Genomic DNA, 16,104 nt, shown 5'->3' on the forward strand with positions numbered 1-16,104 from the left:
CGAAAAGCGTGAAAATTGTAAAAATGCAAGTTGCAGTTCCGTGCACCTGTAGATTTGATTCGCGGGTTCCCCGCGCACAATACACACTCACACACACTCGTGCGAGTAGAAAGTCTTGAAAAATCGGCAGGCGCGTACTTGGACCGACAGCTCGGCAGGAGCGGCAGCAGAGCAGCACCACCAGTACCCGCGTAGTACGTCGTCGTCGTCGGTGCCGCGGCCACCTTGAGAGAACCACCTGAGTCGAGTCGAGGACAACAGCGAACCACCAGTCAGTGCTCGTACCGATCGTAACCATGCACCACGGGTGCTAGTGTACACACATACATACGATTCGATTTCGACTGCATTATTTATTTATTTCTAATTTTTTTTATTAATTTGTGAGGATTTGTGCGAGTGGTTATTTAGTGAGTGTTATGGCAGTGGTGAGGGTGGCCGCTTGTCTCGCGGCTCTGTCCCTCTGGACGACCACGGACGCCCATGTGGCCCTTACGTTCCCGCCGGCCAGGAAGTACGACCTGGACTTTTTGGACAACTCGAGGACTAAAGCTCCTTGCGGAATGCCCAAAGGTAAATTCAACCTGACGTCTTATATAATTTTCTGCGCCTTTCGCTACACCGCATAGTTTCATAATGCAATTTGTTCTGTTGAGTTCGTGCGTTATTATTTTTTTGCGTGTGTACAGGATATCTGATGGATGGATGTTTATTTTGTTGAGACGTGTCGATAAGAATGTCAAGATACAAAATTCCAAAGGCATGACGTCGTTTTTTTTTGCTTATTATATTTATTTATTTAATTTTGTTAGCATTTTTTATATCAATTCTAAATGGCAACGTCAAATTCTTTATTTAATTCCATTAAAATGTTTAAAATTCGTAGCCATGAAAAATGTTAAAGAAGTATAAAATTTATAGAAGGGTATTCTTTTATTTTTCATGGTATCCTTTACATTTTTATATCTTAAAATTGGAGTAGTAGTAGCAGTAGTACAGAAAATTTTGTTAATATTATAATTATTTAATTTAAATGTTTAAATAATCGGAATAATTACAATGATAAATAATATTTTTAAAAATTGTTTTAGAAAATTCAGAAAAAAAGTACAATAGTACTCTTCTATTTTTGTATACCTTTGAAGGGAATCAAATAAGATAGAATAGTATTGATTTCGAAATGAAGAAGTACTATATCTAATTTGCAAGAACTAAAGTGTTGAACTATTAATTTTGATTAAATACACTCGAGACCCAATGTATTTTAAAATCTATTAATTGTAAATAACAGTCTTTTAGTTTAGTTTAGTTTTAATAATAATACAATATTGTTTCTCATATAATCTAAAAGGGAATTTAAGACAACTTCTAAAAATAATAAGTATTTTAACAACATTACGAATAACTTTCTCCAAATTCTTGTAACCAAGTTTATCCAGTAAAAATGTAAATAAACTTTATTGTCGGTTAATTCATAAACAACGTTTAATTAAACTTTCTCCAAAATTGTCCAACAGGTGAGTCAATGATGAAAATGACTCTTCCTACTATTTATTATTCCTGGTACATTAAACGAGGCATCTAGTGGAGCTCCTTGAGTTGAAGATCATCTCATACTTATAAATTACCAGGCATTTAAACAACCTCTTACTTGCCTCGAAGGAATGCATATTATGTAACACAAACTACGTATCTATCTGACTGCATTATTTATAATCATAATTACCAACACACAGAACAAAAATCCTCAAACACCGTTAACTAAACGTTCAATATAAAATTAATGTACGAAAGAAACCTGTGGTTTCGAGGTACGACAGAGTTTTGGCTTGTTAGACGGCTCGATCACAATCAGAATTGTAATATTTATAAATAAATAATCGGAAAATTTACGTGTTCAAGGTCTCGGTCAAAAAATCACCCATTCAAATTGGTTTCTCGGCAAATCACCTTGCGACGATCAAAGAACCGCTCGCCATTCTGTGCCCGTCATCGAGACTTCTTGTAATTTCATCAGGAAATCCTCAGACCTGTCCATGACCAAACTGGACATGACAAAGCACTCCCGAAACATATTTATGCGTGTCTCTAAATTAAGATGTTTCGTTAATGATTGTACGTAAGTGCCGCGTCAATCGCTCACTGATTTACTGCGAAGCCAACAACAAAAGCAGAGGCACACCACACAATTCTTGAACTTAAATCGTCGGTCAATTTTGTACGACGAGGCATTCATCCTGCGGACACACGAAACGTGGTAGAAATCGTAATTGGTTTTTGCGGTCGTTATGCAACAACGTCTTGCCGCAAGATTTCTTCGTTATCGGAAGCGTTTCCGTGCCATAAAAGCCCCGACGTCTGGGATAAGGCTCGAGGAATCTGCCTCGCGCCGAAAGTTCACGGCACGACGTAAAAAGAGAAATCTCCGTTTGAATTGCTAATTAAAATTAACATAATAATTAACGAATGTTTTATGTTCGGACATAATGCGATGTGTTCCTTTAAAATCGACACTTTTACAACGTCATTAAAGCCGATTTCCGTTCGGGGTTTTCTGATAAATGTGAGTGCAATAAAAATTAGCGCGACATATTGAATTATAAATGCAACCAGCCTTGTGTTTATCACGAATTTCGCATGGTTTCGTATCGTTTCGAGATAAACAACGGTTACGTGGAAACGCTTAATTGTTTGTAACTGTATGCGGTAATGCAAAATTGGAAACGTCCAATCAATCAAAACTACACACAAGACCTGCACATGACGGAAAAATAAATAACAGTTCAGTGGCTGATATGTTGTGTCCGCATAATTTTTATTCAACAGCTATGGCCCAAATAACAGTTTATTATTGAATTGTACGAATGTGCGATGGAATAGCAACATTTGGTGGATATTCCCGATAAAATAGGTGTTCGATGATATTAACAGTAATAAATAGCAGTAATCTGTCGATGGTACTGGAATTAGTTTTTGCAACGTTACACCTTGAATTGCTGGAGTTTAATACAAAATTTTTACCAATTTGTAGATGCACGTATATGGAATATGTGTGGCAACACAAATACAATAATATCTGTAATACGTCCGGTCAATTAAATCATAGACGGAGACATAATACCTATTAAAGTAATGGCCATAATTTGTCCGCTTTCCTTCCTAATGACATTTAGATCACCTAGAAAAAGTCTGAACTCGCGGGAATTCTGCCGATATTCAATTAGCCTGAAACGTAGCGATAACACAAGAAATAATCCTTTGACTTTCTACTTTTGTGCTACGTTGGTGCCTGTATAATTAGCACAATGCTGGTATAATTTTATATATCGAATCATATTGGTAACACTATCACAACCAAACCGTTCTGAATACTGAAATAATATTGATTTTTTCCTTTTGAATAAATCAAATAAATATAATACTTATTAAATCCATACATAATGTAGCTCATTAAATTATAATAAAAGTTTTCATTAAAATATATTTAAATAAAAAAATGGTCATGGAGATATGTGTGGAATAATATACGTCTGGAAATTTTTTATCGGATTTTTAATTCCAGATTCTTTCAGAGATATTCAATTGATTTAAGTCCGGGAAGCTTTGGCAGAACATTCACCATCTGATCCAAAAACCAATTTTGCAAGTCTGGAGTTTTTCAAACTACATGAAAATTATTTTCTGTAAAGGGCAGCATGTGATTTGCCATTGCATCTTTATAAACAAAACGACCCAATTTGTCTCCAATTTGTTTTATGGGACTAGTATTTGACTTCTCCATACCATGATGTTTCCAGTATCGTGTTTAACTGTTGGTTTTTGATGATTAAAATTGTGTCCTGTTCCAACTAGTCTTCTTAGGAATAAACTGCGATTTGCGAAGTCTGGTGTTGATTCAGTCCCTCACTATGGAAATCTACGATTCGTTTTTTCAAGTCTTCTTATAAATATTTGTTTTTTTTTCCATCATTGAAAGCTTCGTATTCCATTTTTTTGACCAAGGTCAAAAATGTAAACAAAAACAATATTGAAATATATTTCCTAACGAAAGTAATCAATTTTTTCAAATTATTCCATCGACAACTACTGCATTTCAAAATTAGCAGGCAAAACCGTTAATGTGTTCGTCGTAGATACAAAAAAATTAAAATATCAGTATCAGTCATAAGTAAAGCGAACAAATTTATGTTTAAGAAAAAAATTCTAAATACCTTTTATATTTAAATTAGTACATGAAATTAATAACAATATTTATACTTTAACAAATATATATATATATATATATATATATATATATATATATATATATATATATATATAATTGATTTAAAATAAAAAGGATAAGAACTGTAGTATTATAAAGTAAAACAAGGTGTCAAAAATAAAGTTACTAAATAAAATACCTAGTTTTTAATATTTCTTATTAGAATTTAGTAGCCTACACATTATTTCTTATTACCTCTCGACATCTTTTATTCATGGAAGAAACAAGGTTGTTAATCTCTTGTTCAGACACATAATTATAAATAATATAATAACTTCAAACAATTCATCTGAGTTATGGAATTTGCCTGAGTGGGCTATACTGTTTCCCTTAGTTTTTCTATGGGATTTATATCGGATCTTTGGGCTGACCGTGCAGTGCTGGAAAATCCTCGACAAAGGCATATTTTCTTCAGCATACGGCAGCGTACAGTTGGTAAGGATGTGTAAATATTGAAATCTATCCATTATTCGATTTATTTTTACTAATGGTCTCCTTTCAAACCAAGAAAATGTGCGTCATACCAATGTTCCTCCACCCCCATGGTTAATTGTTTCTTTGGTCTACTTAGGGTTAAACATTTTGTTGACTGGATCCATCGAATTGATGAAAATAAATTAAATGTGTGCAAACTGGAGTTTGGCAGTTCAATTTTTTCTTGAAATGAAGGGTTTTTTGGCGTGAGAATATTTAATCTTAAGATCTTCAACAGTTTTTATTCGGGTCACTTTTCAACGCCTTTACAATCCGATCTTCAGTATTGTTGATTTTTCTCGGTCGTTGAGGTTTAGGAAATGTTGCTACAGTTTCTCTGGTGTTCGAATTGTTCTTGACACTATATTGCGATTTAAATTTAATTGCGATGGATTTGAAATTTGTTTAAGTCCTTATCTGTACTCGGACACAATAAGATTTTTAAGATCATTCGACAAAGCTCGTCCTGCAGGCATTTTTATCTAACTTTACTTGGAATTAACTAACCACTACTAAGGATAAACTAAAATTAACTTTTGACTGTTCAATAAACAAAATTATTCATAAAAACTTTATGAAAATGGATTATATTTAAATTTATATGTGATATCAATAAGTTATAAAGTGGACTGACAAAAATATGGTTCCTTGATAACATCCTATTTGCATATGTTTTTGTTAAAAATATATTTGTTGCTTTACATTTGACTGGTACTGTACGTATTTTCTCTAAAATATTTTATCAAATTAAATGTTTCTCAAGTATGTTCTATTGATATAATCAGGAATAACTCATAATAGATAAAATATAATGCACTGATTTAGAGACACTTTGTATATAATTCATTGTCGACGTTCGAAGCCTGGGATTTTTTCTTCAGTGAAAAATAAGCCATTTACAACAAATTGAATTACACGAACATTATAATACAACATTCAACTTCACGTTGCATGGTGCAAAATGATATACTGAACATGTTATGCCTGCCGTAATGCATTATAAATTGTTATGTTATTATTTATCCAACAATAGTGAAAATTTCTCTTTATTTATAACGTTTACGGTGAGTTACACAATTTACTTTTTGTGTGAATGATAAATTCCACATCCATCAATCAATCAGCCTTTGCGAACTGTGAATTACGAGTGAGTAGAAAGTCAGTCGTGTATCGATGCAATTCGCCAAATAACTTAAAAGAACTTAAGATTCACATGACACTGTTCGTCAATGGCTGTGCCACAGTTTCGAAAACTGCGTTACCTCCACGTACCACGTGCCCGATGTAACCTGGTTAAGTGTTTACACATTATTTACCAATTATACGATGATAATTGACAAATAGAAACTAAAGGTTATTAATGCACGTAATTTACATCGTTTACGCGTCGGAATGGGAGTACGTTACAGTTCGATTGTCCACACAGTTTAAAATAAAAAAAAAAAACGGGCATGAAATAAAAATAAATGACACTTCCGGTCGCCTTTGATTATGTTTATAATTTAATGTTGGTTGTAAATCTTCTTCAACAGACATCGATGCACAGTAATGTCGAAAACAAAATTGATCAAAGACCACAACGACCGATAATTTCTCCCATTAAACCAGGAATATCCGCGTGTTCGGTGAAAGCCGCGAAAAAATCGCCTAGAAAATTAATACGACCGTTTATTACTCATAGGTATGCGCGAATAAAGGCGGGGCGATCGCTTGGCTAACACACATGATTTCTCTATGTTCGATTGTAAAAAAGTTGCACATTAATGTCTACGGCTTTAATCATTGTTCGCGAACAATCGAGGAAGCACTTATGCCGGTACGGCAATTCGACACTTTTTTTCTCCTTTATTTTGCTTTTGTAAAACATATTTCGATGTCGATTATGTTATCATTCGATTCGTAAAAACGTCGACGACTTCCCATAAAGTTCGAAGAGCGTTTTGTGTGAAGCACACGGTGGACGTTGAAGATAAGTGGCCGGACCTTGCTTGGCTTGGAAGTAATTCTCGAATCGTGAAAGTTTAATCTCGACATTTTGCAACGGCCGGCAAAATCATGATTTGCTTAATAAACAGAATTGTCACTTAATATATTTCGAATGCGTACCCGCAAGAGACGCGTATTGCGAAACACATTTGGGGACAATTGTCTCTCGACAATGAACTCGTGATCGAACGCCGTTTCTGTGGTGTGGCCGTCGGTCCTCGGGGGGAGATGATTGTGCAATTTATTTCGGTTACGACAATGACGGCCGGACCGACGAAAAAACTGGGTGCTTCGTGCCAATAGCTCGCGTATTCGCCAAAATTTTAATTAACCAACATTCCTTCGAGAAGCTGATTATTTTTTGTGCGAATTGTTCCTGGAATCACACGGATTTTAGTAAATTGAAGAGTTTATTTCGACTCTGTAAGAAAACACTGAAAAAATTTATTTAATAAGTTTTAAGAAATTTAATACGGTTTTGGACCATTGTTTTTTTATTTCGTTGTCATTTGTTTCTTGTGCATATTGTCAGAGCAAATCGCATTTTGGTATGTCTCAAAATAATTGAAATAAATTTGGTAGATTACGAAAAAGTGTAATAATTTTTTTATTAATTTTCTACAGGCATTTTTCAACGAAATATATTAAAAAATACTCACCTCAAATAAGCTTTTCAGAAATATATACCATTTTGACATATAATAAAATATCTTTAGCTAAGATATAGCGATATTTCTGATAAATTTCGATATAAAAAATATTGTCGTCTATGATACAAATGGAAAATAGTATATTTCATAGGGATTAAAGCTGCCATCATCGATAATTTATTCTAAAATGGACATAATTATGTCACTAGTTTAGTTCTATACTCCATTCAAACTAGGTAAGGAGTAATATAAACAAATTTAGTTGCGTGTTAATCACGTGATCCCATGAAATTGCTGGATAACATGTGTCTTATTGGTCAGGGTAGCATTCAGTATCATGGCACTCCAGCTACACATAATACGACCAATTCTGATATTCACTTTTATGCTAAATTATTGAGTCAAAAAGAATATTTTTTCTATATTTCTCTAAATATATATATGTCGCAGCGCGGTCAGGATTATCGGCCATTTCGAATATTAAATAACACGCAAATAGTCCTTACAATGTAATTGAACTAACAGGCACAGGATTACAACTAATAGTCAAACAATTAGGTAGGAGTCGTATGAAACGCGGTGATCCCGACAGTTATGCCAAGCCAAGACTTCTACGCAGCTTCCCTGACGGAGCTTAACTGTCCGCCCTCGCAGGTCTCCTCTACCGTCACCCTCGGTTCGAGTACCATCCCCTGCTTAGCACTTCCGCTGATTCCACCCAAGTACTATAAGTATGCAACCCATAGTACTACTTGCGTTTCACATGAACCCTCCGACATATATATATATTTTTAATAGGGCCTCGACGATAATTACGTGTGTGTGAATAGCGCATTGCTATTGTTTACTTCACTGTGAGAACACACTATAGTTACTTTTTGCATTTTAATTGCAAGCTCAACGGTGGTTTCCATTTAAAATACAATACACATAATATCTTGAAAGTTTAGGTATTTTTCTTAAGTCTTATAATACGTAAAAAAGTGGCTGATGAAAGTTTTTACAAATTACCGATTAATAAATTAGTAAAAAATTTCATTTTTTCTGCCAAATATCAGTTTTCTTCCTATATTATAAAGTATTCACCTCAAAACAGTATGTTTATTCAAAATTTCGACTTGTTGAATTTGCCTTTAAGATGACGGAAAAAATAAACTTTTCAAAAATTGGTATATACAACTTTGACATACATATACTAAAATATCCTTAGCTAAAATATAAAGATATTTCTGATAAATTTCAAGATAAATAATATTGTCTTCTATGAAACAAATAGAAAATAGTATTTTTCATAAGTATTAAAGCTGCCACAATTGATAATTTGTTATAAAATAGACAATTATGTCACTAGTTTGTCACTATACTCCATTCAAACTAGGTAAAAGGGTAACATAAACAAATGTATTGTCGTGATAAGCACGTGATCTCAGTTAACTGGTGGATAACATGTTTCTTATGGTCAGGGTAAATTTTTTCAGGGTAGTAATCAGGCTTAAGAGTATTGTGACATTTCGGATAAATATTTATATAATTTATTATTATCATTTATTAAAAATTACAGAAAATAGTACCAATTCTGATGTTGATTTTTATGTTAAATTATTGAGTCCAAAAGAATTTATAATATATGTATATAACTATTGTTTACTTCACTCTGTATGTATAACAAATTATATATTTTTGGATTTTTGACATTTTAATGGCAAGCTTAATAGTTATTTTAATTTTAAATACATAATATCTCGAAATTTTAGGTATTTTTTGTTAGGTTTTTATGTTTAATACGTAAAAATGTGAGTTATGAGAGTTTTTATAAAATATCGTTAGTAAAGAAGTAATAAGATAACTACATTTTTCTGCGACATGTCTTCTTAGATATTTCAGAAGTAGTCATGAATATCAATGGGGACAATCAATGTATTAAAAAAAAAGTGCTTTGAACACTTAAAACGGTTTTTCTTTATCTGATTTACAAATATTCATTAATTTGACACACCCTGTACATTCATTATTTTTATATATTTCAAAACAGTTTTGTATGCAATTTTTTATTAAAAAACTAGGATTAATTAATAATAACGATAAAAACGTGTTTCAGTAGTTTCTAGTGAGTCAAATTGTGAATAATTATCAAATATTGACTAATTATCAAATTTGTTTGTGAAGGATTGAACGGTTAAATATTTTTACATCAATTAAAATTTGGGCCGAGCGTTTTTGCGTGCATAATTTAAAGAATCCCCCAGTTTCTAACTATTAAGGTTAACAATTCACTCTTTAACCATTCAGAAGTAATTTAAGTCAAAGCAATTATCTAGAGTAATTTATTTTTTTGTACTAGTTAAAATCGCCGTAACCCTGAAAGTGAGCAATTGTGTGTTGCAATTAAAATTGCAAAAATACAAACGGATCCTTGAAACCAGTAGTCGGTCTTGTGCGACTCCGGATAATCGTTTTATAATGCGCATCTCTGCGTCCCGAGATTGCTAAAATTGGCGGATGCATCAATCACTTTTTCACCGTTCCGTTTATCTATTCGTTGTTGTTGCACAACAGGTAAAATTATTCGAAATTAAATTGAAAAAAAAAAAACAACCCGGAGGCCGTCGATCGCAGCTATCTACGTACACGTAGCCGTCGTTTGAGAGTGCGGAGAAATTTTTTTAACTGAAACGAAATTGTAACGCAACGGCCGGCGGCGTGTTTTCTTAACAGGCGGACACGTTTAATGGCGGCGGTGAATATCGGCCGTGTTACGTAATTCGCGAGATTGGAATTTGGTCAACACCTGTCCACGTGAACCAGATACGTGTATCAGTATCGGATGGTCGTCTTCGGCACAATGCGAAACGAAAGTGCCGCGTTCGATTCGTATTGTGCGCTCGGCGGTATTATTATTGATTAGTGACGTTGTTAGCTTCCTCCTTGATTTTTATGCTGTTATGTGCCAGATGAGAGTTTCTTTTTTTCTGTTTCCTTATAAATTTTATTTAGAGAATTAGGAATACTTTTTAATATTTTTTAAATACTTTCGAACATTGTATTTAAAATTGGAAAACTAGTACAGAATCACACTTACAAATGTTATTTTAGGATATACATTATTTTTCTCCGTCCTGCTAATATTGTTGCAAACTTGGTGAGAGGCAATAGCTTGACACAAATAATAAATATCTGCAGTCTATTTATACATTAACGAACACTTTTATAGTCTACAATATTTAAAAAAACATATGGTGTTACAAAAATGTATTAATTTATGATTTCCCTTTGCAAGATGATGGCAGTTATTGGCTTACCAATGTTAACTATAAACCTTATTACCTTATTATGTATTAATAACATTAATTAAAGAAATTGTACAAACTCCAATAAGGAATTTTAGAAATTTTTACATACATCTCCATTAGATATACCTTGGACAATCTAGCTCAGCTAAAAATCTGGAAAACATAACAAAAAAGAAGAAGAAGAAACGTAATTTATTCTAAAGAGATGAAAGATCTGCTTGTAAAAAATAATAATGAAATGGAAACATCAACTAAAAATAAAAGAGATCAAGTTCATCTACATAAAAACGGTGGTACTACATTTGTATAATTTTTTATCTCATGTTATAAATATTTGTATTTTATTATTTAATTATGTTAAAACCATACCGTATTTTGTGAGTGTCTTTTGTTTATGGTACAACCTATCAATTTCTGTCCAAATTTTATACTAATTTAATTTTAAGATTGATTGTCATTAAAATTAATTTAGTATATTGGATATTTTTAATTTCATTTCAAATCTTAATTAGTTTTAATAATTGATATTAATCCATTAATACAATTTCATTTTCATTCATATATTTTTTAATAACACGTCTTCTATTTTTAGAAATAAAAAAATTTATTCGTGTTTTATTAACTACATTAAATTAAAATCAAAGTTTGTTATCTTGTTGTAGGTTTTGTGTAGTTCTTAAAAATATTGAATAAATTGTGTTTTTTGGCAAAAATACAGAAATTGGGCTTTGCCTGAAACACATTTATAATATAAAATAAAATAAAATAAATAAGTTTTAATTTATTATTTCACTAAAATTATTTGTTATTTTTTCTTACTGAATAGAGACAATTCCAATACTTGGAAATAGTTTATTTATTTATTTAATATTTAGTAGTATAACAATTTTGTTTAATAACGTCTTTACATCGCCTGTTCATCGAGTCGACAAGATTGCAACATACATGTTTGCCCATTCTTCTTGTATAACTTGCCACAAATCTTCTTCGTTGGTGATGTTTCCTTGCAACTTTTTAATTCCAGATGTTGCCATAGATGTTTAATTGGATTATAGTCCGGACTCTGTGATGACCATGAGAGAATATAAACTATCTGATCCAATTTTTTACAAGTCTGGATATGTGTTTTGAATGGTTATTTGTTGCAACTAGCAAACCAGAGGCAAATTCTTTTCCGCACAGGACAGTATATGATTTGCCAAGATTTCTTTATAGATAAAACGGTCCCTTTTGTCATCAGATGACGATGTTTTCACCACCATCTTTAACTGTTCGTTTTTCATACTCAATATCGTTTCTTCTTCCTTATGTATTGCCTATCAACTGATCCAAACAAGTTATATTTGATTTCATCGTTCTATAGTACTAAAATCCACATGTGTGAGGTCCAGTTTATATGATTTCTGGCAAACCATTTGGATTTTACGATTTCGTTAGAATATATAAAGTTTTTTTTGTCTCCAGCTATGCACCCAAATAGCCTCGCTTCACATAAGCGACGTCTCATAATTCGATTAGAAACATCTGCACCGAAATCTTTGAATATTTTCTGGTTAATTTGCCTTGAGGATTTTGTTGGAATGTTTACTGACATCAGTCTGATGCGTCTGATTTATTTTTCGAGGACCCCTCATCTTTACACAAGTTTTCACGTTGAAATATTTAGAAATTGGGCTTTAAAGTTTTTAAAAAATCTATAAAAGAGTAATTAAAAAAATTACTGCACAATTTTATTTAGTACTTTCTTCTAAAGTCACAAGTATAAAAATCAAATAAAACCTTAAAAAATAATAAAAAAAATGTGACCACCACTCTACGTAATAAAAAACAGTTAATGGTCTGTTTCGATAATTATGTAATTATTTTGTTAATGATCCATTGTAAAATAATCAAAGCGATTTAAATAACAAGACAATACTGTTGCAATTCGGTAACATTTAAATGATACCTGAATCATAACCATTATAGTATAAAACAGTACACGAAACATAAGTGGGCTTTTGTGATTAATGTAATCGTGGCCCACTACAAAAACATAGAATTCGTATGACTCAAGGATAAACGATAAAAACATAATTGAAAGCCTTTGAAACCTTGACGATCAAGTTGATGCTACTTCCTCGTAATAATCTTAAACATTTTATTATTGATCTCAACTATGACTAACAATGACATAAATCACCAGCAACTGAACGATAATCTTACAATGTGACGATCGTAGAAAGTAGATGGATATCAGTTTATGGGGGTTGAGCAAAATAAAACGTCTGTGTGCACTCTAAAGGCTTAATTGCACATTGTGAACCGAACTTCCCACGATTTTACTGAAAACTAATGTAAACAAGACTGTCCGCGGTCGCTCGTATTTTATTTCGACCTTACTTTCCATTTATTTGAAATATTTATTGTCAGACTCCGCTCTTATTTACATATTGAGGAAATTACAGTTTCTTAATATGGGCATACTAATCAAAACGATAAAAAATTCACGACTTATTTATCACAAATTCACATTTTATCTCCGAAAGAGACGAGTCATCGAAAACAATTATTTAATAACTCATGGTGTTCAAAATTTGTTTGTCTAACGTCAACACCAACCTCTCCTCTTCCGTTATCTTGAGGTACCGATTAGCAGCTGTTCTTAATCGAATATCATTGTAAGTTTGTGTGTTTTTTTTTTCTTTAAATTTTCTATTCATCATTTAGCAAAAAAGCGCGTTTCATCATTGGCATTCCGAAACGAGTGTGTAATTTGTATCCTCCTTGTCCTACCTTGAATCGAATGAATTTGTTATTCATACCGACTGATGTTGTCATTGACCATTTATGCCAAGAATGGAGATGCACGAGAGAGAAAAAAATCTCGTGGAAATAGAAAATCTGCCTCACGACTTAACCTTCATGGGTACAACAGATGGTTTATTAATTATTAATTGTATAAAATAACAATAAATGTTGGACGTTAAAGATTTTATACAAACAATAAGTAATTAATTGTTGATAATGAACAAGAAAAAACAATAAAATAATTGTTGCCATTATTGACTTTTTTCTTTTCATTAAGTTGTTTACATCTGCTATCGGAGATTCCCGTACAATTTGTAAGAGGATTTGCAACCGAAGTTGTTTTAAAAATTAAATACCTGGAAATATTATCTCGTTACTGCTTCTAATCTTTGGCATGTACAAATATAATTTCAGTTTCCACATTTTGAACAAAATAGCCATCGACTACCGTTATTATTTTGACATGGTTGGCCTTAAGCAAACGAAACTGGGAACACCACAAACAACGAGTGCAGCCTTACGTTTACCATTCTTGATGACATGATACCAGGTTTAAGAACTTCGCTAGACCAATTACAAAAATTATTGAATGATATACCGCTCGTTATTACAGGACAGTAATTTATCCCCAAAGCTGTTCATCTATCCAGTTATTAGCAACGCTAATTCAACATATCAGGAAGTGAGGATCCGTGATTGCAGTCGGTCTTATTACTTCTAATTCACTTTGGGCCAAATAATAATTACCGTTCTCGGGTCCGCCAATTAAAAAAAATAAATAAATATAATAATGGTATCCATGTCGGTCCTCAATTATCCAAATCACTGACATGTTTTGTAAACAAATGACACGCATTTTTAACGCGACGTAATCAAATTTATTGGAGCGTGGAATATCTGATCTTTTTTTTTTTGTAAATGCAATTAAGATCGAGAGAAACGACACTTCCTTGCTAAAACCATTCACCAGGCTTGAAGGTGACATGTTTAATTTTCGTACTGTACTGCTTACCGTTAACATAATATAATATGACAAGTACGTAGGTACTTATAATTAAAAATTACGTAATGCTAGTTTGAAGTTAAATACCACTATAAACAACCGAATAAAAATGTTTATCGAATGTTTACTTGCGTGCACAATTTCTTGCGTTCAACAACAGTCTGAATTCAAACAAAGTGGATATCAATGTTGTAATAATTGAGTAACTCCATTATATTCAATGATTAATGTACGGATTGTCTTCGAACGTTTTTGCGTATCTTGTGCCCACGATGGCGCTATGTTGTAACCAACGAGTTCCATGTGGCGTGGATTGATTGAGCGGCGTGCATACGTAATACCTGTATAAAAAGTTGATTTTTCCAATTTTGTTTGTGTTGTTTGAAGGGTCACATTCCTGACGCAAATGTAAAAAAATTGTAGGTCCGTTAGCAAAGGAGCTAGAGGCTAGAATTATCTCTTTGGACAATGTCCAGTGGTTAAAGGTAAACTAGGCTTAGTTTTCATATGTGACATTTTTTTTGAGATAAATATCAGTCAACGCACTTTCATGATTGACAAAAAATTACTATTAAATAATTATTAATAACATGCTTCTTTACGTTTGCTCACTGGACTGGTAATCCCATTGCCCAAATATTATACCTCTTCTGTTAAAATATAACCCTTTAAATTATTTCTTTGGGGTTATTTAAAAAGATGTATGTAGCATCGAAGAGTGGCAGATATGAATTAATCAAAAATCGTTCGCACAAAGTTTTTGTGTCTGCATAAGGTCTGTTTTAATGTCTTTTGTAAATTTGTTTTTTGTTTCTGCGTAATAAATACTTGTAAAACAATATTGTGCTGGCACATGTTCATTAAGACTTCTCTGATTATTTTGGTCCCTTTAATTACCAGCTGTTAAACAATTTACATTTATTACAAGCCTAAAATAGACGACACAAACCTAACCGAAACATACCTCGACAACCTCCACAAACCTTACCTTGAATCGCGATCTTCGCACCGACACAATTCGGCTCTTTAAACCAACGGTTAATTGCTGATTTTCAACCAGTTCCGGATCAAAACGGAACCCAATTAAAGTTGTAACGGAACGCGAAATTGTACGAAACGTAATTGCTTCATTTTATTTTTATTTTGCGGCCGCATAATTTTTGCGCAAGAGACGGATAATGAGATGAGGAGTGTAGGGGCAGGATCGAGTGTCGACCGAGAGTGTGGGTATCTCGTTCCCGCTGATATTGTAATGATTCACTAGGAATTCAAGGCCGGTTGGTGCATAGCTCGGGGTCCGGCATACCAAGCCGGCAAAAGTGGGCGGATAGTTCGACTCAAAAGCCGGATTCAAGCCCACCGATCTAACGCAATCACCGCCGAGTTGTGTGTATGTTATTGCTCCCATGTAGATTTTCTGGCGATTTCTTTTTTTCACTTTCAATCGATTTTCTATGACGGATGACGTTCTTCGGATTTTTCGTGTCAGTCAGTGGCGACTGTTCTTGGAATTCGAAAGGGAGATACATTAGTCACAGCCAGCAATTTGGATAGATCATTAATTTTTGCTGTTTAATAATATACTTTTTATAGTTGCACTGTAATACCACGTTTTCGATTATCTTATAGAAAAAAGATGACGTGTAA

The 16,104-nt window shown here is 33.0% G+C and overlaps 1 protein-coding gene across 2 annotated transcripts in view; it reads left to right on the plus strand.

Annotated features, from left to right (window-relative positions):
• The first annotated feature begins 210 nt into the window (after positions 1-210).
• The window catches only part of LOC109596549 (uncharacterized), a 33,069-nt gene continuing 17,175 nt past the window's right edge, over positions 211-16,104 (plus strand). For both annotated transcript variants that reach the window (XR_007547115.1, XM_020012116.2), the window contains exon 1: positions 211-573. Coding sequence is in view for 1 of the 2 variants with exons in the window: in XM_020012116.2 (XP_019867675.2) it covers positions 420-573 (154 nt within the window). In the remaining variant the exon portion in view is untranslated. The remainder of the gene's footprint in view (positions 574-16,104) is intronic.

The sequence above is a fragment of the Aethina tumida genome, chromosome 1 (genome assembly GCF_024364675.1).
Source record: "Aethina tumida isolate Nest 87 chromosome 1, icAetTumi1.1, whole genome shotgun sequence".
Lineage (NCBI taxonomy): Eukaryota > Metazoa > Arthropoda > Insecta > Coleoptera > Nitidulidae > Aethina > Aethina tumida.